Source organism: Magnolia sinica, chromosome 2 (assembly GCF_029962835.1).
Source record: "Magnolia sinica isolate HGM2019 chromosome 2, MsV1, whole genome shotgun sequence".
NCBI classification, from domain to species: domain Eukaryota; kingdom Viridiplantae; phylum Streptophyta; class Magnoliopsida; order Magnoliales; family Magnoliaceae; genus Magnolia; species Magnolia sinica.
In genome coordinates this window covers 110,218,560-110,241,781 of record NC_080574.1, presented here as the reverse complement: position 1 = coordinate 110,241,781, position 23,222 = coordinate 110,218,560, and the positions used below count along the sequence as shown (strand labels likewise).

The 23,222-nt window shown below is 44.9% G+C and overlaps 1 protein-coding gene across 1 annotated transcript; it reads right to left on the bottom strand.

The window, feature by feature from the left end:
* Positions 1-1,620: 1,620 nt before the first annotated feature.
* Positions 1,621-21,430, bottom strand: LOC131229974 (citrate-binding protein-like). The gene is made up of 2 exons (XM_058225999.1): positions 20,814-21,430; positions 1,621-2,207 (listed from the first exon to the last, which is right to left on the bottom strand). Exons 1-2 carry the CDS (start codon positions 21,090-21,092, stop codon positions 1,821-1,823), a joined length of 666 nt encoding a protein of 221 aa, XP_058081982.1. The 5' UTR covers positions 21,093-21,430; the 3' UTR covers positions 1,621-1,820.
* Between the last annotated feature and the right edge of the window lie 1,792 nt (positions 21,431-23,222).

Below are 23,222 nucleotides of genomic sequence, written 5' to 3'. Positions count from 1 at the left end.
GCAAATGTCCGGGCCACCCATTGCTTGGTGTTTTCCTGAGGTGAATGAGCTTTAGCAATCTGAGAATCCCCAGGAGGGTAATGGGGATAATCCAGGGATGTGAAAATATGGTGGGGGTGGCCCTCGACCAAGAGAGTGATCTGTTGAAATAGGGGAGCATTCGGGTGTGGGAGGACCTTAGCCCTAGCAAAGTAGCAGTTCTGGCCTTCTATCGAACACCTGTCGAGCTCGAGGATAGACCCCATCTGTTCTGCGATTTGGCGGATGGTTTGCTCACACCAAGCTAGGAGGGGATTGCCGTCAATTCGAATCCAGAAGTCCTGACCCGAGATCAGCATGCTTGAGTTCCAACGGTGTGGGTTAACCAGAGAGATTTTTTTGTGGAGGGTCGTTGCACTCGAGAAGGATTTGAGGCTTTCTTTCGCTTGAAATTGGAGAAGGTACCTTGTGCTTGAGATCCTGAAAATCTCCACCGGAGTGTTGCAAAACGTAGAAGAACGATCCCTGCAAGGTCACTGGATGCGTCATTTAGAGTCATAAGTTCGGCTACTAGAGCATTGGCCAGATCTGCACGACCTTGATCTGTTATCCATTTCGGCACGATGAGGGAGTCAGAAGGCTTAGGAGGGTTGGGGGGTTGGAGAACTCCAACATATGTGTGAGGGGGTGGGTGAGCTGCAGCACTGTGGGATGGGTGAGGTGGGGGAGCCGGGCAAGGGGTTTAGCGACAATGGGTCAAGGTGGCAGGACAGGTCTGGTAGTTGGAGTGGAGGAGGAAGGGGGGTTTTTCCATTGGATAGCGTCCTTGACCACCATCCTACGGCGAGTCAGGAAGCGATCGTGAAGGAGATCCCTTGTCGAGACTGCCTCCTCCTTCTTCGCGAAGCGGACGAAGCCATATCCTTTGCTTCTTTCGGTGCCTGCAAAAGATGGGATTTATATATCCGAGGCATCCCCAAATTGGGCGAATCGCTTTCTGAGATCATCTTCTGTAACGGAGAAGGCGAGGTTACCGACGAAGAGACTCCACCCAACCTCCCTTGCGCATCTATTTCGGGTAGTCTCCCAAGTCGTATCCTTCGAACCCCTTCCATAGGGGTTGGGGAGGGAGCCCGACATGTGCCCAGTTCAAGCGGCCATGGCTTTAGTCGATGCACAGATCCTGATCGAGCAACTTCTCAAAGTCGCTCTCCCCCGAAAGGGCGATGGTAGAGGAGCCGGGGGAAATGCCGGGCCACTGGAAATCCCGCCGGCGGAGGACGAGAGGTTCAAAATTCAATTCTCCCGCCTGCAAGTTTGCATTCTATCCAAACAGGCCTTTCATGAATTGTCCTTTTCCAGTTGAATGTGGACCGTTGCTGTAATTTCTTCCTTAATGTCTGTTTAACAATTGAAGATTCATTATTATACAAATGGGAGATTTTTGTAAATGGTCCATCCACTGTCAGCCCCATCATATAAATGATCTGTACTACTACTGAATTGTGGGCCTCCTTGTGTAAAGAAAAATAAAATGCCTGAGCACTCGAAGTATATTGTACGAGGTTGAGCAAGCATGGTACAAGATTACAAAGTATACAGACCCAAAATTATTTGTTTTTATTTCGTAGGTAAGAATTTTATTAAGAAAAACAAGCAAACACGGGCTGCTAAGGCATTGCCCAGATACAAGGGCAAACAAAGACATCAAGGGCCAGATCATTTCTATAACCCCTTTGTATGGTACAACACAAGATTTATTGCACCAGTAGGCTAAGACAAGACAAACCAAACCTACGTTCCTAAGCACACCATAGTACATCGTGTCCCAAGCACGCATGCTAGTCACATTTTTTTAGGACCTTGATATCCATCCAACGAGACTCCATGTAGTAGGAGCGGTCATTCTGTGCATAAACACCACATTTGAAGTAATGAGAGGCCCCTCCATGATCATCCGCTGTTAATTTTAGAACCCCATCGATGAAAATGCTAACTTTTTTCGTATCGACATCATGGATAACATTTAGGCGGAACCATTGATCGTAGATGTAAGGGACAATGATCGGGGTCCTGTAGTACGTGAGAGAACCATTGTACACCCTCATCATTGCAGTTGTGGCACGGGTGCTTGCACCAAAGACCTGCATGATGCACACACCCGTTGTCCCATTCGGCACAAATCCATACCCTTCAAATTGCCAGACTCCAGAAGAATAATCATATCCCTGAGTGAGAAATTTGTAAAATCAGTACAATTAGAAAGAGTGAAAAAGCTAATTAATGGTCTCTTGTGAAAAGGGATGGCTATCTTAGTAACATTTTTAGAGGATATTATTGCAATGATAGTTGCCCACGTCATAATTACATTAGTTGTCATTTTTGTTTACGGTAAGGACGACTTGTTACCCTCTCATATTAGTAGTATGCTAATCACAGTAGTAGACAATTGATGTGACCTTTCCTAGTTGTGATGTGCAATAATTCCCTTCTTCAGGAGTTGTCAATCCTTGATTTTGGAGATCTGAAGTAAGAGTCATCAATCCTCATATTAGAAAACCCCACCACTGAATTTGAAGCACATCCCTAGATTAGGGTAGAGATTATTTCTCTCTTGAATACCACAACATTGACAAGCTATAGTAGTAACAATATAATCGAATGCTTTATAATGTAAAGATCAAATAATGAACTAATGGAGAACTTTTCTTTCTAGATCGGAGTTCCACGTTCAGGGTCTTCTAACTTTGATTAACGTGGGGATTGGTGCTATTAGGAATGTAAAGGGTTAACAAAGGCTAGGGAAAGTTCGGGTCCAGGATTGCCTCTTCTTTTGTATAGTTTGGAGGGGAGTTCAAGTCTTTGTCTGTATAGCATCGGTGTGGTTTTGTGGGCCCGCTCGAATGAGCTTGTACTTCCTGTTTCCTTTCAATAATAATTATAGGTGGTTCCTTCCCACCTATTACAAAAAACAAAAAAATAAAAATAAAAAAAAATAAAAAAATAAAATAGAGAGACATTGAGGGTATGAAATCGTTTACTCGTATTATAAGTATCTCAGTGCCAGGATTTGTGTTACTTGTTTGAGAGAGAGAGAGAGAGGTTTTTCGGTAGAGAAGACCCACAGCCTGTACGGACTCCATCTGTGAAGCTATAATGCTCGCTAATGGGCAGGTCGTAGGGTTTTCTGGATGTGAAAGTTCGAGTTATTGAGTGGAACAGCGACAAACCCGTATGTGGGGTCACTAGAGGCCCAACCCAATGCACCCATGGATGCATAGAAGGACGATGGCAGTAAAGGCTAAAGGAAAGACAGAAATTATGTCCTTCCCTTAACCAACTCAATAAGAAGAAGCAACAATAGCAGAAGAAGGGACGTTAATGGGACGCAGTGAAATTTGGGCATGGATGCCGTGAATGCATGGTTTGGTTTATATGTAATGTGGAGCTACTGAAAAGGATCCAAATGGAGGGACGGTGGGCCAAATCGTAAGACCCGTGTCCTAATCCGTACCATTTCATTAGCTTCCGCGGTCCTTCCGGTCAAATTCCGGCAACCTTCGCACCGTATTCGGTATTTGCGCACGATCCTAAGTCAGTCCCGCACACCGACGTCGGCTCGATCCGAAACTTATGTCTTGGTGATCGCGCTGCCGCCGCGGTTCCAACGCCGTGACTTGCGCACCGAACCGATACCTGTGCCAGAAGATCGATCTGCCTTTATTCCGAAGAAACACCGCGTGCTGTATTTCGAAGGAATCTCTACACAATTAGTCCCACTAATTAACCATAAATGCAACCATACCTCAAAGTACCTCACCCATTCCCTCTTTTTCCAAAAGTCCACCATCTTTCCACCTCACCATTCCTCTTTTCTCATTTTCAACCTCAACCATCCCTCTTCTCCACCAATTTCAAACTAAACCATACCTCTCATCACTCCTTTCTTACAACCACCACTCCACCCATCCCTCCATCCATTATTTCTATCTCTCCCTCTCATTCTCTAGCAAAATTTCCAAATCCCATGAGAAATTTCACTCATCCAACACTCCTCTCTCAACTTCAAGTGTGACCCACCCTCTCATCTCCAATCTCAACCATTCATCCTTCATCAATCTCCATTAAAAGTGAAGGTAAGGAGCTAAGGAGTCCAAGGGAGCTAGGAGAAGGAAGATAAGGTGGGTGTTTTGCCATTATTCTAAAATTATAGGGCCCACTTGTTGGTGGGACCCATTTGGATGTATGTGATTTAATCAAGAGGGCCCATAGTGGCGGGGTTCCTCTATCTCACCGTATATCTCTCTCCCTCTCGCTCTCTCTTCCTTTGTGATGGTGTGAATCCCACCAATATGTGTTACATCTACCCGTCCCTCTACATTAGACGGTGTGGCCCATCTTATTGTAGGTGATGATCCACACCATCCACCGTTAGGTGGGCCAAATACTTTATATATATGTAAATATATGTTATATTTTATATAATATATATAATATATATAATATAATATGTATTATATATATAATATAATATAATATATGTATAAGTATTGGTGGGCCACATTCACGTGGGACCCACCACATTTTTGTGAGTATATATACAAACCGTCCAGCGTCCCTGGACGCTGGACGTTGCAACATTGGACTATTAAAAAAAAAAAAAAAAGAGAGAGAGAGAGAAGAAAGGAGTGGTGGGCCACTCATGCAGGCCCCACCTTGATGTATATGTAAGATCCGAGCCGTCCATGTTGTTCCTCAACTCATTTTAGGCGTTGAGCCGAAAAATGAAGTTGATCCCATTTTCTGGCGGGCCGTACCATCTGTACAAGTCGGACCCGTGGTTAGGTTGATCCAGAATGTTGATCTGATGGGCCTCATTTTGGAAGGAAGATGCATGAAAAACATCCAGATCAGAATCATAACTCTTCAATCAGTGGCCTACAAATAAACAGTTGTGGAAAAAAAAAAAAGCAACTTTACTGAAAGAAGGGAAAGCTTGAATAGCTAGGATCCGTCAATATGGAAGAATTTATGGGGCCCATATGCCAACGGTCATGATTACCGAACAACACACCCACTTCTAAAGACCAGGCACATCAGTAAAAGATCCACATCTTATAATTCCTCCTCAAAACTCATGCAAGTTATATATTGGTTCCAAGTTATAGACAATAAAAATGATGTATCATCAATGCAAGCCAAAAGACTCACAATTCAACGGGCTGGATTGTGAATCACATCTCGGTGGGCCCCAAAACAAAAAAAAAATAAAAATTTTTACAGCAGCAGCAGCGCTGCTGCTGCTGCAGTACGGGCGACGGCCAAGAGGCAGGGACCCACGGCTCCATCCGTGGGCCCCACCATGATGTATATTTTGTATCAACACCGCCCATTTGGTGGGCCACCATTCGACATGGACCCCCTCTAAAAATTAGGCCAATCCAACGCTCGGCGGCCCACATCACAAGAAACAGTGTGAATTGAACTCTACCATTGAAACCCTTTCTGGGTCCACGTGTTCGTTCGCACGTGTGTATGCATGTGGGTGTGTGTGCACGTGTGTGAGTGTGTGTGTGTGGGCATACATATCTATATATGTATATACATATATGTGTGTATATATATATAATATTATATTATTATTATATATAATATTGTATATGTCTACCTATAATAATATTATATATATTTGATGGTGGGCCTATATGGGCCCCACCATGATGCAAGTGTTACATCCAAGTTGTTCAACCATATGGCCGTTGTTGAGGCCCACCTGGATGTGTATTTGTGGCCATTATTGAGGCCCACCTTGATATATATATAAGGCCCATGAGGTTGGGCCCATTCGACGTATTGGTGGCCCGATGTCGAGGCCCACTCTGATATCCATAAAGGCCATGTTACGAGACCCATTGTGATGTTTTCAAAGGCTCATGGAGTATGACCCATTGCAATGTACATAAGGCCCACTAATGCGGCCCACTTGATTTATATAAGGCCCATATGAGATGGCCCATTTGATGTATCTCTGAGAACTATGGGTCGAGGCCCAATGAGATGTATATTAGTCCATTGCAATGTGTGATTTCCTATGGTTTGTGTAATGGTGCTTTATGGCGGGCTAAGCCTTGGGAACAATGTTGGTTTGACGTCCACATTGTAAGGACAATGTTGGTTAAATGTCCGCATTGTCACACTCCTTAAAGCCACTGATAGGTTCATACTTATACTCTGCAGGCCGTCTAGGCACATGTCCGTGATACGCAGAGCCCATCCCTATATGCATGTTTAGTATAGATACATGATTTATCATCATACGCATCATATGTATGACTGGTATGAGGAGTGATTGATCATAGCATATGCCTTCGAGCAGATTGTTACGAGCTCCCTGATAGGCGGAGTTGCCCATATAAGTGCATGGTACATACAGACTGTTGCATGACGATAATGTGACTCATGCATTTGCATTTGTGTGATTATAGTTACTATATGCCCTAGCGACATCAGGGCCATAGCCTCCACAGATACATCGTGGATGGCAGGATTGGAAACCGGAAATATTTAGTTCTAGCATACGGGCGCCATAGACGTCCCTGGGTGAAAATCCCTAAACTCGATGGTACCAGAGGATGACTCCAACGCCGAGACCGAGTGGATATACGAGCGCATGAGGGCCGAATACCAGGAGGCCGCGTCTCCCACCGTGTCGTGGTCGGTTGGAAAGGAGTGTGGCCTTACTCGCCCGAGGGTAGGGGCAATACTAGGCCGAGTTTGACCACTCGCGAATGGGTCCGCTATCGACGTGCGGCGGATAGGTATTGGCGACTATTGGTCGCGGATAGTGAGGTTTCTTACGCTCATTTGGACTGCGCGGAGAGCCGCAGTGCCATTTGGAGTGTATTGAACCCCTGTGATTATCCAGAGAGAACTGTACCGATACATGTTGAGGATTGGCATGCTTGAGTTGCATCTTGCATCGCATGGCCGTGTTATGGCCGATAGCATTCATATCTTGCACCGCATAGCCTGACGGGTGATTGCATTCATGTGCTCATCACCATGATTCCGCATCACTCGACCTTGCATTTTGAGTACGCTTTATATTGCGCACACACTTACACCACCCTCTAAGCTTTCCATGTTTATGCACGATTGATGCGTGCAGTGACGCCGGACGCAGGCGCAGCCATAGTCTCGCCGTAGTTGGAGCGTGCAGCTGAGCTCTGGAGTTTGCTTCTTTTGTTAAATTGTATTTTTCCCTTTTGTCGCATTGTACTAAAAAGTTTTTGATCATAGTGGATTTTGTGGTGGTGTTCTTGTGGTTATTAGTTGTGGGTTATGCTTTTGTTATGCTCATTATGAATCAGACTGATGATTTGAAATCCTCCTTGTAGTATCCCAGGATCGGAACCTGGTGAATGGGTGCCGGGATCCGAAAATGGGGTTCTACGGAGGCTGTCGGCGCCGGATTCGGCGATCGGAAATTTTGTGAGCCCGGTTTCCGAGTTCGGGGCGTGACAGAAGTTGGTATCAGAGCATAACTCGGGAATAACCAAGAACAACATTACATGTCTGCTATGAATGATTAAGTCCTAAGTTCGGATAGCCTAGCGATCTTTTATTACAGACCCTTAACGAGAGCCTTTAAGTTGATAGGCACCTTCGCTCTTTCCTGTAGGACATGGCGCGTAGGAGAGTGACCCGATCGACTCCCGCACCACCTGAGACTTCAGCTCCACCACCTGCGGCTCCCGCACTACCACCTACGACACCTGCTCCGCCACCAGAGATTCCTACCGCTCAGCCTGAGGATGTCGCTCCTCTACCAGAGATTCATACCGCCCATCCTGAGGATGCTACACCTCCACCAGATACTAGTGCGGATCCGACCGTATCTGTGAGTGCTTCTCAGTTGCAGCAGATGCTGCATGCTGTGACGGCCGCACTCCAGGGGCAGAGTAGACACCCGGTTGTTTCACCGGCCCAGGCAGAGCAGGAGCGCGCGAGTGCCCTACTTCGAGAGTTCCGACAGTTTGACCCTCCGCGTTTCCAGGGCGAGCCAGATCCGACAGCAGCTGAGAGGTGGCGCTCCGATGTGGAGAAGATTTTTGATACCATGTCATGTACGACCGAGCAGCGAGTTCGGTTGGCAGTGTTTCTTTTTCAGGGCGAGGCCGAGCACTGGTGGACCTCGGTTACCCGCGTCGCAGGACCTGACTACATCTGGACATGGGATGATTTTGTAGACCGATTCGAGGAGCAGTACTTCCCTGACCATATTCGACGTCAAAGAGCACTAGAGTTCGAGACTTTGGTGCAGGGAGACATGACCGTGGCTCAGTACGCGGCTCGTTTCGTGGCGCTATCGAGGTTTGCGCCTTATATGGTTGATGATGAGGGGCGGAAGGCCCGCCGTTTCGAGAGCGGCCTACGTTACGGTCTTCGAGGCCGTGTGATCGGGCACGAGCTTCCGACCTTTCAGGCTGTAGTGCGGAGGGCTCAGATCTACGAGACTGAGTGGGCTGGCGCGCAGGCCGACAGAGATCAGAGGAGGGGTCAGAAGAGGCAGCTCTCCAAGAGCTCCCAAAGCAGCGCGACCACAGAGGTATAGGAGCCACCCACCGCTAGAGCACCAGATTCAAAGAAGACCTCCAAAGACCACCCCAGCCTGCCATAGGACTTGTTTTGATGTGGTGGGACAGGGCATCGCCTGTCTGAGTGCCTCGCCCTCACTGCAGCAGCCGAGAGGATCACAGCAGCCTCACCTACATCCGTCGAGAGCACCACAAGCCTTTCAAAGACAAAGAAATGACCTCGAGACCTCAGAGCTCCAAAGACAAAGAATGACCCCATCAAGCGACCACGCCACCTCAGGCCACCGAGGCCCCAGCAGCAGCAGAGCAGGATAGGCCGCCGCAGAGGCAGCAGCAGCACTGGGGACCTTAGAGGGGACAGGCACCTCCCCAGCCAGCTCAGGCTAGGTTCTACGCGGCTCAGCAGGACCCGCAGTCATCCGGAGGAGTTGTCGAGGGTATACTTCCCGTCTCTTCATGCATCGCTCGAGTATTATTTGATTCTGGCGCTTCTCACTCATTCATGTCCGAGGGTTTCTGCCGATCGACTGGATGGCAGACAGAGTCTACTAGTGAGGGATTGACCGTATCGACGCCCTTGGGGAGGACCGCAGTATTGGGCCGTTTCTGTCCATCTTGCCCGGTTCTTGTCGGTGATATCTTTTTGCCTGCTGACTTGTTTGTGCTGCCGATGACAGATTTCGACGTTATCTTGGGCATGGATTGGCTTGCCGAGTACCACGCTATCTTGGACTGTTCTGCGAGGACAGTCACATTCTGCATACCAGGCTTGCCGCAGTTCCAGTTCATCGCTGAGCCCAGAGGAGAGCCGTTATCTTGCCTGATGTCCTGCGCCGTCGAGGAGCCTATTGCCTTGTGTATTGATCAGTGGCCGGTTGTTTGCGACTTCCCCGACGTATTCCAGGAGATTCCCGGATTGCCTCCTCGCCGTCATATCGAGTTTCAGATCGATCTTGTGCCCGGTACTGCGCCTATCTCGAAGGCCCCGTACCGTATGGCACCGATGGAGTTGCGTGAGCTGCAGCGTCAGTTGGACGAGTTGCGTGAGTTGGGATTTATTCGTCCGAGCAGCTCGCCTTGGGGAGCGCCGGTACTCTTCGTTAGGAAGAAGGATGGCTCGTTGAGGCTCTGCGTAGATTACCGCGAGCTCAACCGGGTCACGATTAAGAACAAGTACCCGCTCCCGAGGATAGACGATTTATTTGATCAGCTGTGCACCGTTCTTTTCGAAGATTGACTGCGTTCTGGTTATCATCGATTCGTGTCCGAGAGGAGGACATCCCAAAGAGCCTTTCGGACGCGTTATGGTCATTTTGAGTTTCGGGTCATGTTTCAGGTGACCAATGCACCCGCGGTCTTCATGCAGTTGATGAACGAGGTCTTTCGTCCATATCTCGATCAGTTTGTTGTGGTCTTCATCGATGACATTCTGATATATTCGAGGACCCGTGAGGACCATATGCAGCATCTGGAGATCGCCTTGCAGACCCTCCGTGCCCACCAGCTATATGCGAAGCTGGAGAAGTGTGAGTTTTGGCAGGAGGAGGTGAGATTCCTCGGTCACGTGGTGACGAGCGGAGGGAGAAGCAGATGGACCCCTCGAAGGTTGAGGCAAGGCGTCAGTGGGGCCAATCCACGATCGCGTCCGAGATCCGCAATAATTTCCTTGGTTTAGCGGGATATTATCGGCGTTTCATTGAGGGCTTCTCCCGTATTGCAGCCCCGTTGACCAGGTTGACTCGGAAGGGCGCAGAGTTTATTTGGAGTGACGCCTGTGAGCGAGCATTTATGGAGCTGAAGGACCGTCTGACGTCCGCTCCTGTCCTCACTCTTCCCTCTGGGAGTGATGGATTCGTGGTATTTACTGATGCTTCGCGTATTGGATTGGGTGCTGTCCTGATGCAGCACGGCAGACCTGTAGCCTTTGCGTCTCGTCAGCTCAAGGTTCATGAGCTGAACTACCCCACGCATGACTTAGAGCTGGCAGCAGTCGTCTTCGCACTGAAGGTGTGGAGACACTATCTCTATGGGGTTAGGTTCGAGCTCTTCTCCGACCACAAGAGCTTGAAGTATCTATTTTCTCAGTCTGAGCTGAACATGAGACAGACGCTGGATGGAGCTTCTGAAGGATTATGATTTTGACCTCCAGTACCACCCAGGCAAGGCGAATGTGGTGGCGGATGCCCTTAGCCGTCAGCCACGAGGCCTGGTGGCACATATGATGATTCAGGAGTGGAAGATGCTCGAGGATATAGCAGAGTACGACTTTGATTTTGGTCTGCAGTCTTCTATCGTTCAGTTATCGAGCCTGTCGATTCAACCCTCTCTTGTCGCAAGGGTGATCGAGGCTCAGCAGACAGATGAGTCGTTACAGGGTTACCGAGCAGATGCGGCATCTGAGAGTCAGACAGATTGGCAGATGGGTGCTGATGGTGGACTTCGCTTTAGAGGCCGATTGTGTGTCCCGGATATTCCTGAGTTGCGCAGAGATCTTATGACCGAGGCACATCGATCGCGATTTTCTATCCACCCTGGCTCGACGAAGATGTACCGTGATATGAGGAGGCAGTATTATTGGGCAGGGATGAAGCGCAAGATTGCTAGTTTTGTGGCCGAGTGTGACACATGCCAGCGTGTCAAGGCCGATCATCAGAGACCCCCTGGTCTATTGCAGCCGTTGAGCATCCCGACGTGGAAGTGGGAGCACGTATCTACAGATTTCATTATGGGTTTGCCGAGGACTCAGCGCGGTCATGACGCTATCTGGGTTGTCGTGGACCGTCTGACGAAGTCGGCACATTTTCTTGCGATTCGTGCGACTTGGCCCTTAGACCGGCTTGCAAGGTTGTTCATTGAGGAGATTGTGAGACTGCACGGCGTACCAGTCTCGATCGTATCTGACCGAGACCCGAGGTTTACGTCTCAGTTTTGGAGGAGTTTTCAGAGAGCTATGGGCACTGATTTGCAGCTCAGTACCGCGTATCATCCGCAGACCGATGGCCAGACCGAAAGGGTCAACCAGATCCTTGAGGATATGCTTCGGGCCTGCGCGATTGATTTCGGGGGTAGCTGGGATGAGCATCTGCGATTGGCTGAGTTCGCATACAATAACAGCTATCAGGCGACCATTGGCATGGCTCCTTTTGAGGCATTATATGGCAGACCATGCAGATCTCCGAGTTGTTGGACCGAGGTTGGAGAGCGGCGTCTCCTAGGTCCCGAGCTTGTGCAGGAGACATCAGAGGTTATTGATATTATCAGGCAGAGGATGCGCAGAGCCGGCAGAAGAGTGTTGCTGATCGCCGGCGTCGTCCCTTAGAGTTTGATGTAGGGGACCATGTGTATCTCAAGGTCTCGCCTATGAAGGGCGTAGTTAGATTTGGAGCGAAGGGTAAGCTTGCCCCGAGATTCATAGGACCTTTCGAGATCACTGAGCGCATTGGCGCTGTGGCCTATCGGCTTGCCTTACCATCTCAGTTGTCTGGCGTCCACAACGTTTTTCACGTCTCTATGTTGAGGAAGTGTGGGTCAGACATAGTTCCTGTTATCGATTGGCAGCCGTTGGAGGTTCGTGAGGACGCTTCTTACATCGAGCAGCCAGTTCGTATCCTTGATCGGAAGGAGCAGGTCCTCCGAACCAAGGTCATTCCCTTGGTGAAGGTTCAGTGGGGTCACCATTCTGTGGATGAGGCATCTTGGGAGCGCGAGGCTGAGATTCGAGAGCGCTATCCTCATCTTTTTTTATGATTGATTGTATGTTGTATGTTGTATGCTGTCTCTGATATTTTTATGGCGATGCTTTGCTTCCTCTTCTCCTATGATTTATTTTTCTTGTGTTTATTGTTTAAATTTCGAGGACGAAATTTTTATTTGGTGGGGAGAGCTGTAAGACCCGTGTCCTAATCCGTACCATTTCATTAGCTTCCGCGGTCCTTCTGGTCAAATTCCGGCAACCTTCGCACCGTATTCGGTATTTGCGCACGATCCTAAGTCAGGTCCCGCACACCGACGTCGGCTCGATCCGAAACTTATGTCTTGGTGATCGCGTCGTCGCCGCGGTTCCAACGCCGTGACTTGCGCACCGAACCGATACCCAGGTAAGAAGATGCCGATCAGCGTTTATTCCGAAGAAACACCGCGCGTTGCGGATTTCGAGGGAATCTCTACACAATTAGTCCCACTAATTAACCATAAATGCAACCATACCTCAAAGTACCTCACCCATTCCCTCTTTTTCCAAAAGTCCACCATCTTTCCACCTCACCATTCCTCTTTTCTCATTTTCAACCTCAACCATCCCTCTTCTCCACCAATTTCAAACTAAACCATACCTCTCATCACTCCTTTCTTACAACCACCACTCCACCCATCCCTCCATCCATTATTTCTATCTCTCCCTCTCATTCTCTAGCAAAATTTCCAAATCCCATGAGAAATTTCACTCATCCAACACTCCTCTCTCAACTTCAAGTGTGACCCACCCTCTCATCTCCAATCTCAACCATTCATCCTTCATCAATCTCCATTAAAAGTGAAGGTAAGGAGCTAAGGAGTCCAAGGGAGCTAGGAGAAGGAAGATAAGGTGGGTGTTTTGCCATTATTCTAAAATTATAGGGCCCACTTGTTGGTGGGACCCATTTGGATGTATGTGATTTAATCAAGAGGGCCCATAGTGGCGGGGTTCCTCTATCTCACCGTATATCTCTCTTTCTATCTCTCTCTCTCTTCCTTTGTGATGGTGTGAATCCCACCAATATGTGTTACATCTACCCGTCCCTCTACATTAGACGGTGTGGCCCATCTTATTGTAGGTGATGATCCACACCATCCACCGTTAGGTGGGCCAAATACTTTATATATATGTAAATATATGTTATATTTTATATAATATATATAATATATATAATATAATATGTATTATATATATAATATAATATAATATATGTATAAGTATTGGTGGGCCACATTCACGTGGGACCCACCACATTTTTGTGAGTATATATACAAACCGTCCAGCGTCCCTGGACGCTGGACGTTGCAACATTGGACTATTAAAAAAAAAAAAGAGAGAGAGAGAGAGAGAAGAAAGGAGTGGTGGGCCACTCATGCAGGCCCCACCTTGATGTATATGTAAGATCCGAGCCGTCCATGTTGTTCCTCAACTCATTTTAGGCGTTGAGCCGAAAAATGAAGTTGATCCCATTTTCTGGCGGGCCGTACCATAGGAAACAGTGTCCGTACCTTTGATTTGCTCCCTGATGCTCCTGTACATCTAAAAAGGCTCAATATTGGACTCTATGGGATGGTATCAAGCCACAGAGACCAATGGATGGAGTGGATCGTACTGAAGCGGGCCCCACCTAGGAAAAACCGCAAAAACTCTCTTTTTCAAAAAAAAAAAAGAAGAGAAGAAGCAGCAGCGTTGCTGCCGCTGTCAGAAGGCGCAGGCGCGCTGCCTGCGGCTGCGCCAGACGGTCTGACGGACGGACGGCCTGGGCTCACGGCCCCCCCGCTGTGGTCCCACCTTGGTGCATTTCGGCCATCAACACCGTGCATTTGATGGGTCCCCATAGTTCAGCCGTCCACCCCAAAATTCAGCTGTATATGGAACTCCGGTGGGCCACATCATTGAAAATCATGTGAAGACATACTAAAACATATAAAATCATTTGGCAGGGCCCACCTGAGTTTTGTATGTTGCTTAAACTTGGTCTGTACCCTCAGTCAAGTGGGACACACATAATGGACGGGCTGGATTGTGAATCACATCTCGGTGGGCCCCAAACCAAAAAAAAAAATAATAAATAAAAAAAAAAAAAAAATTTGTTTTACATTTGGTGACGGGCGGCCAAGAGGCAGGGACCCACGGCTCCATCCGTGGGCCCCACCATGATGTATATTTTGTATCCACACCGTCCATTTGGTGGGCCACCATTTGACATGGACCCCCCTCAAAATTCAGGTTAATCCAGCGCTCGGGCGGCCCACATCACAAGAAACAGTGTGAATTGAACTCTACCATTGAAACCCTTTCTGGGTCCACGTGTTCGTTCGCACGTGTGTATGCATGTGGGTGTGTGTGCACGTGTGTGAGTGTGTGTGTGTGGGCATACATATCTATATATGTATATACATATATGTGTGTATATATATATAATATTATATTATTATTATATATAATATTGTATATGTCTACCTATAATAATATTATATATATTTGATGGTGGGCCTATATGGGCCCCACCATGATGCAAGTGTTACATCCAAGTTGTTCAACCATATGGCCGTTGTTGAGGCCCACCTGGATGTGTATTTGTGGCCATTATTGAGGCCCACCTTGATATATATATAAGGCCCATGAGGTTGGGCCCATTCGACGTATTGGTGGCCCGATGTCGAGGCCCACTCTGATATCCATAAAGGCCATGTTACGAGACCCATTGTGATGTTTTCAAAGGCTCATGGAGTATGACCCATTGCAATGTACATAAGGCCCACTAATGCGGCCCACTTGATTTATATAAGGCCCATATGAGATGGCCCATTTGATGTATCTGAGAACTATGGGTCGAGGCCCAATGAGATGTATATTAGTCCATTGCAATGTGTGATTTCCTATGGTTTGTGTAATGGTGCTTTATGGCGGCTAAGCCTTGGGAACAATGTTGGTTTGACGTCCACATTGTAAGGACAATGTTGGTTAAATGTCCGCATTGTCACACTCCTTAAAGCCACTGATAGGTTCATACTTATACTCTGCAGGCCGTCTAGGCCCATTTCTGTGATACGCAGAGCCCATCCCTATATGCATGTTTAGTATAGATACATGATTTATCATCATACGCATCATATGTATGACTGGTATGAGGAGTGATTGATCATAGCATATGCCTTCGAGCAGACTGTTTATGGGCTCCCTGATAGGCGGAGTTGCCCCATATAAGTGCATGGTACATACAGACTGTTGCATGACTGATAATGTGACTCATGCACTTGCATTTGTGTGATTATAGTTACTATATGCCCTAGCGACATCAGGGCCATAGCCTCCACAGATACATCGTGGATGGCAGGATTGTATACCTGAAATATTTGATTCTAGCATACGGGCACCATAGATGTCCCTGGGTGAAAATCCCTAAACCCGATGGTACCAGAGGATGACTCCAACGTCGAGACCGAGTGGATATACGAACGCATGAGGGCCGAATACCAGGAGGCCGCGTCTCCCACTGTGTCGTGGTCGGTTGGAAAGGAGTGTGGCCTTACTCGCCCGAGGGTAGGGGGCAATACTAGGCTGAGTTTGACCAGCTCGCGAATGGGTCCGCTATCGACGTGCCGGATAGGTATTGGCAGACTATTGGTCAGGCGGATAGTGAGGTTTCTTACGCTCATTTGGACTGTGCGGCTAGGAGAGCGACAGTGCCATTTGGAGTGTATTGAACCCCGGTGATTATCCAGAATGAGAACTGTACCGATACATGTTGAGGATTGGCATGCTTGAGTTGCATCTTGCATCGCATGGCCGTGTTATGGCCGATAGCATTCATATCTTGCACCGCATAGCCTTGTACGGCTGATTGCATTCATGTGCTCATCACCATGATTCCGCATCACTCTGACCTTGCATTTTGAGTACGTTTATATTGCGCACACACTTACACCACCCTCTAAGCTTTCCATAAGCTTATGCACGATTGATGCGTGCGGTGACGCCAGACGCAATCGCACCATAGTCTCGCGTAGTTGGAGCGTGCGGTGAGCTTCGGAGTTTGCTTCTTTTTTACATTGTATTTTTCCCTTTTGTCGCATTGTACTAAAAAGTTTTTGATCATAGTGGATTTTGTGGTGGTGTTCTTGTGGTTATTAGTTGTGGGTTATGCTTGTGTTATGCTCATTATGAATCAGACTGATGATTTGAAATCCTCCTTGTAGTATCCCAGGATCGGAACCTGGTGAATGGGTGCCGGGATCCGAAAATGGGGTTTATATGTAATGTGGAGCTACTGAAAAGGATCCAAATGGAGGGACGGTGGGCCAAATCAATCCTATTAAAAATTAGCAATGTGATGACCTAGTACACTTCATTTGTTTTCGGTGACCTTGTGTAAATTTTGGCCATTTTGATCAAGCAACAGGGAGATGGCGTTCGGGTCATTAGGAAAATAAATTATTAATTATTAATTCACTCATACGTGTGGCCAGTCTTGGTTATTTAAAATGAGTTGCGTTTAATATCTTAAGCGTGGGAATGATTAGACAAAGTAAATAATCAATGTATATGCACTTTAAATACTATGCATCAATGTTTGATCAATATGTTAATGGTGGGGGCCACCACCTTCTTTGGAGGTCCTACACCTCCCGCGGCTGATGATCGGCCTGTCTAATTGTACGGGGACTACTCGCAGGATTTCAAATCCTTCTCATCACTCTGGAACATTTTTTTTCTTTTTTCTTTTTTTTTTCTGGAACATTTGTTTAATGTCCAGTCTTGCCATTGATAGCGTACCATGCTTTGTATGTTCCGTGGCTCATAAATTAGGTTAGTTAGGTCATCTATCAAGCACATATGCATGATGCATGCATCAAATGTAAATTTCTTTACTACGTTTTGTTTTGTTTTGCTTTTGTTTTTTTTTGTTTTTGTTTTTTTTTTGGTTTTTGTTTTTGTTTTTTTATTTTTTATTTTTTTATTTTTATTTTATTATGCCTTTCACAGCCTGATTGAAGGAATGACTTCATTTCTAGAACAAGAGACTGTTGTTGATGTCTTAAATCTATAAACAACAAGGTCTGTCAATGCCATCGAGCAAATGTCGATGCCATCGAAATTTATTGAAAAATCCATATTTTATCCTTAGAATTTTTTGGTGTTTTACTTGATGTCATCGAAGGTATTTCATGCCATCGACAGATCGTCAATGCCATCAAAGTCCAATCGAAGGTGCTAGAGTGCGCGTGCAAAATTACGTAAGTGTGGTATTTGTCTTCTATTCCGATTGTGATACTATATAAGGATATATTTATCATGTGTAATTGGGACTTGGGAGTATAGGGAGGGGTTCTATGTTTTTTAAATTGATTTCTAAAGGTTTCAAGGGCATAGCTTGTGCTTGACAAGTAGATTCGAGGCTTGTTCGAATCGGTAATCTATATTTCTTATAATTTTCTGCTTTTATAGTGCATTACTATTATTTTATGTCGTGGTTTTTTTCCCACAAGGGTTTTTCCACATAAAATTTAATTTCTTTCTGTTTGAACTTAATTGCGCGATTGGAATAATTTTCTTGATTCATCTTCGTGTGCTTCCACAATTCTCTAACAAGTGGTATTAGAGATAACATTTGGAAGTAGATTGAATCTGAAGGCATAGTATCAATGGCTTATAATACAAAGTTCGATGTTGAAAAATATAATTTTGAACTATAGAAGATTAAGATGACTGGTCTCCTAGTTTAACAAGGATTGGACAATGCTCTCCTTAAAAAGCGACTGAAATCTATGACAGATGATGAATGTAATAGGGAAGATAAGAAAGTAAGAACATCTATCCAATTGGGCCTAATGGATGAGGTCCTCTATAATGTCATGAGAGAGAAAACCGCAGAAAATACATGGTCAAATTAAAAAAATATATATGTAAAGAAATCTCTTGAGAATCGATTGTGCTTGAAGCTTCAGCTATTCAATATGAAGATAGCGGAGGGGGCTGATGTTAAGGATCACATTAGTAACTTCAATAAGTTAATTTGTAAATTGTTGGATGTGGAGGGAATGATGAAAGACGAGGATCAGGCATGCATCCTGTCGAATTCTCTCCTGACTTTGTATAAATCATTTAAGGACTCGTTGTGCACTGGTAGATCGACTATTATCGTTGAAATCGTTATCTCAGCCCTTCAGTCGAAGGCGATGAGAAAGAGAATGGGTGACATGGGTCTCTCTACAAATGCACTAGTTACAAGGGGGTAGAATTCTGAATGCGTCAGTGGATCTTCTTAATCGAGGTCTAAATCCAATGGCAATGGTAAATGCAAGTTGAGTGCTTGAATTGTGGGATGTACAGGCACATGAAGAAGGATTGTCAAAATCCTAAGGCAAGAAAAGATAATTCAGAGGGTTCTTTTAAGGAGGCCAGCACAGAGGAATCAAGTGAGGAAATGAACGGTAATGATGTGTTGACCGCATCAAGATCTAGGTACTTCAACGAATAATGAAATTTGAATATGAGGTATTTGTACCAGATGACCCCTCATCGGAGTTGGTTCACCAGTTACAGTGAGTGCGATGGTGGCCAGGTATTTATGGGTAACGATAATGCTTGTTAAAGTTGTTGGTGTTGGATTGATGCGCATCAAGATATTTGATGGCATAGAGTGTATCTTGATCGAGGTGAGACACGTTCTTGAGCTGAGGAAGAGTTTCATATCTCTTGGAGCACTGGATGGATTTGAGTGCAAATTCACCGGATTTAATCGTGTCCTTAAAATTTCAAATGAGGTACTCATAGTCATGAAGGCATAGAGGAGTAGAAACTTTTACAAATTGATCAGAAGCACTTCATGGTTGGAATTACAGCATTTGTAGTGAATTCCATGTCTACATGTATGTGGCATGCACGCGTGGGCCACATGAGTGACTGAAGCATTAAGGTACTTGAGGAAGGAGGCGTGGCACTAAAGAAAATTCACACAAGTGTAAATCCAACTAACATGCTTACGAAAGTGGTTCCTATAAAGAAGTTCAAGTTCTATGCAACTTCTCTAGCCTTTGAAAAAACGAAAAAGAAAAACAAAGTGTGCACAAGAAGCGATGATAGAGCTATGATACAAGGCGGAATTAGAAAAGAGAATATGAAGATATGTAGAATGAAAATTGAAGACATGGTGAAAATTATTGTTGATGTCTTAAATTTGTAAATAACAGGGTCTGTCGATGTCATCGACAGACCACTCGATGCCATTGAGTAGATGTTGACGCCATCAATAGATGCTTGATGCCATCGGAAAAATTCAAAAAAAATCATGCTTTTATTGCTGTAACGTTTTGGTGTTTTACTCGATGTCATTGAAGGTATTCGACTCCATTGACAGATTGTGGATGCCATCGAAGTCCCATCGAAGGTTCCATTCAGCGCGTGCACAGAATTGAGTAAGTGCGTGATTTGTTTCCTATTCCGATTTTAATACTATATGGGGGCTATATATATCGGGTGTAATAGGGAATTTTGAGTATATAGAGGTGTTTTAGGTTTTCTAAATTTATTCCTAAGTGTTTCAAGGCCATAGCTTGGACTTGAGGAGTAGATTCGATGCTTGTTCAAATTGGTAATCTCTATTTCTTGTAATTTTCTGCTTTCATAATGCATTACTTTTGCATTGTGCCGTAGTTTTTTCACGCAAGGGTTTTTTCACGTAAAATTCAGTTTGTTTGTGTTTGAACTTGACTGTGTGATTGGAATACTTTGCTTGATTCATCTCTTTGTGCTTCCATGGTTCCCCAACAGATATATAAGAGGGAGAAGATGATTACATAGTTGTGGCAAGCACGTGAAAATTTTACTAATGAGGGCAGACTATGATCGAAATCTCATCCGCTTGAATAGCCACCACTTCTCATTGTGATCAGATGGTCTGTCATTAGTAGCTGTTAAGAATTTAAAATAATAATAATAATAATAATAATAATAATAATAAAAGGAAAAACAAGAAGAAGGTGGGTAGTAGTTGGCATGGGTAACTAGTTGTGTATCATGAGTCACTGTAGATTGGTGGACATCATAATTATTTTGCAATCTTGACCTCTGATTAATGGATATATTTTGGTCGAATTTGGACAGTCTTCTGCTTTTCATTTCTGCAGTTAATTAGATGTTGAATTTGAACGGTCTTCTACAATTCATTTCTGCCGTCGATTAGATGTCCACTAACTTTCTTTTAATAGGTAAGCTGGGCTCGGACTCAAGACTCAATGTTGAAACACGCCTTGTCTACTGTTAGGCTGTGAGGTTGAGGCAAGCAATTTACCTACTTCACAGTGCAATTTTTCGGGTTATAATCCCACCATCTGACGTCTAGACGGTCTGCACAGCACCATACTTGTGGTATAGTGCCCTGCAGCTTATGATTCTCTGTTTTTATGTTCGGTTAGTTTCTTTTAGGCAGAAAGAAAAGAAGAAGGAAAAGAAAAAAGAAGAGCAAATATAGAAGAGTCATAGTGTTTAAGATGGTATACGAGTATGCGAATCTCAGTACGGGGTGCAGTCATGCTTGTGAGGGCATGAGGCTTGTCTGTAGCGAAAACCCAGAGCCTGTGGACACCATCGATGAAGCTATATCGATCACTTTCCGGCAAGTCGTAGGGTCTTTGAATCTCCAAGTTTGAGCTGTTGAGAGGAAGAGAGACAAACCCATCTGTCGGATCTGTGGGCCCCCAACCAATGGCTCTGTGGGTGCAAAACTGAAGTAGAGCTAGGCAGCGGAGAGCTAAGAGGGAACTAGAACTAATTTTCATCTTCTTCTTCCTCCTCAAAGAAGAGTAGTAGAAGAGTTGGATGTTGGTGTTGGATCGTTACGTTGGTTTGTGCATTTATAATAGTAGGGTGAGTAATTGTTGGGAAATGACAAGTGCACTTTTCTTATACAACTCTCCGCTCACATGTTCCAATTTCGCACACATGTGAGGGATCCAAGCCACTCATCATGTGGGACTAGCTGTGTTGACAGCAGGTTGATCGAAATTGGGAACGGGTAGTCCACACGCCGTCCATTGAACATGGATCTTGGTAAACTTCTGCTAAGAGTCCATTTCTCTTGCATGCATACAGCCCACGCGTTAAGCAGATTGGCTTTTTCTTTATTTCCTTCTTCTTCTTTTTTTCTTTCGTCCTTTTTAAAAAAAAAAAAAAAAAAAAATTCCTTGCCCAAGGCATCAACATTCAACATGGAGAGGCTGTCATGATCCGCTTCGATCCCACACATGCAGGTTGAACTGGCATGTACAACAATATTACACATAGCGGTGCATGCTCCCGGCTGGTAGAATGGTAGATGAGTTCCCGTGAACTTTGTATTACCCAGGGAATGTTGACGTCTGTGGGAGTGTGACCTTGTTGTGCATCAAGCGGGACGTCATAAGGTTAGAGGAAAATAAAAAAGTTAGCTGGTGTCTTTTCTTTTTGTTCGCTGAGAAATTTACGACTGTGGACCCCACCTTTTATCCAGCGGTTTTTACGAAGCAATACAAACTTAGAATACGCACTTGGACCTCCTCGTACGGAGTCGGAATTTCAGGACGAAAATGCCCCTCCTTATGACGGAAACGGATTCGGTACTCCCCCTTGCCACCAGCTAACGCGGACGGTCGGTGGTCTGTGGACCCCACCATGTTGTATACTTTTCATCCATGCCGTCCATATATTTTTCCAGATCATTTTATTGTATGAGGCCAAAATTAGGTATATCCAAATCTCAATTGTACCACATTACAGGAAACAATTTTGAATGAGCGTCAACCATTAGAAACTCAGGTGGAGCCCACTGTGATGTTTGTGAGAAATCCTCCCCGTCTAAGTTCATTCATAGGGTCACAAAGACCTGGATGAATAGGAAAAGCAAATTTCATAATGATACAAAACTTGTGTAACCCCTAAAAGGGTTGCAATGGTAGATGTTCAATTCCCCACTGCCTTTTCCAGTGTGGTCCACTTGATTACTAGATCTGTCTTATTTTTCACCTCAAGCCTTAATTCGAGTTCGCCAAATAGATGGACAGTTTGGATATAACACATACCTCATAATGGGACCCACAAAAATCGGTGGGGATTACAATAGGGAAAAAGAAGAAAAAAAAAAAAAAAGAAAAAAAAGCCAGCGTGTTGGGGTCGACCGGGTCAACCTGGTCGACTGGGTCAGAGTTGGGTCTATCGCTACGGATTATAACCGTAGCCAAAACTGTAGTGCTATACACTTTTTTCTTCTTTTTTTTATTATTTTATTTTATTTTTATTTTTTACATGGAGAACATTTTCCCCCTTACATTTTTCTATAATACATAATTATGTAAATATGCATATATAAGTATATAAAAATATTTTTCTATCTTTTAATTCATTTCTTTGTCTATTTATTTAACAAGCATATCTCTTAAACTATAATGATTTACTTAACTTGCCACATATGATTTTGGGGTAGGAGAAGCTAATTTAGCCAATCAACCTAGTTATTTTCCAATATTCCATCGGGTCTTTGGTCGAAAATCCATTTCATTCAGTTCATGGTCAATTTGAATCACTTCGTGGTCAAACTAGAAATTCAGCGGGACAAACATGAAATTGAGCAAGGCAAACATGAAATTGAGTGGGGAAAACTAGAAAGAACTTCATTTTTATTATATTTCAATATAGGACTTATTACATTAGTTTATTATATTTCAATTACGTGCTAATATTTTTGTTATTACATTAGTTTGTTATTTCAATTACGTGCTAATATTTTTGTTATTACATTAGTTTATTATATTTCAATATAGGACTTATTTTTGCTATCTATGATTTTATTAATTATATACGTGATTATACATCATAAAGAACTTCATTTTTTTCTTTAAAAAACTAAGCTAAAATATAGGACTACTCCTTTAAAA

Coding starts and splice junctions, on each gene's coding strand:
- LOC131229974 (XM_058225999.1), bottom strand. CDS start 21,092: ATGAAAATTAGTTCTAGTTCCCTCTTAGCTCTCCGCTGCCTAGCTCTA. Junction 2,208..20,813: donor GTACTGAGATTCGCATACTC/GTATACCATCTT, acceptor TTTCTCACTCAG/GGATATGATTATTCTTCTGG.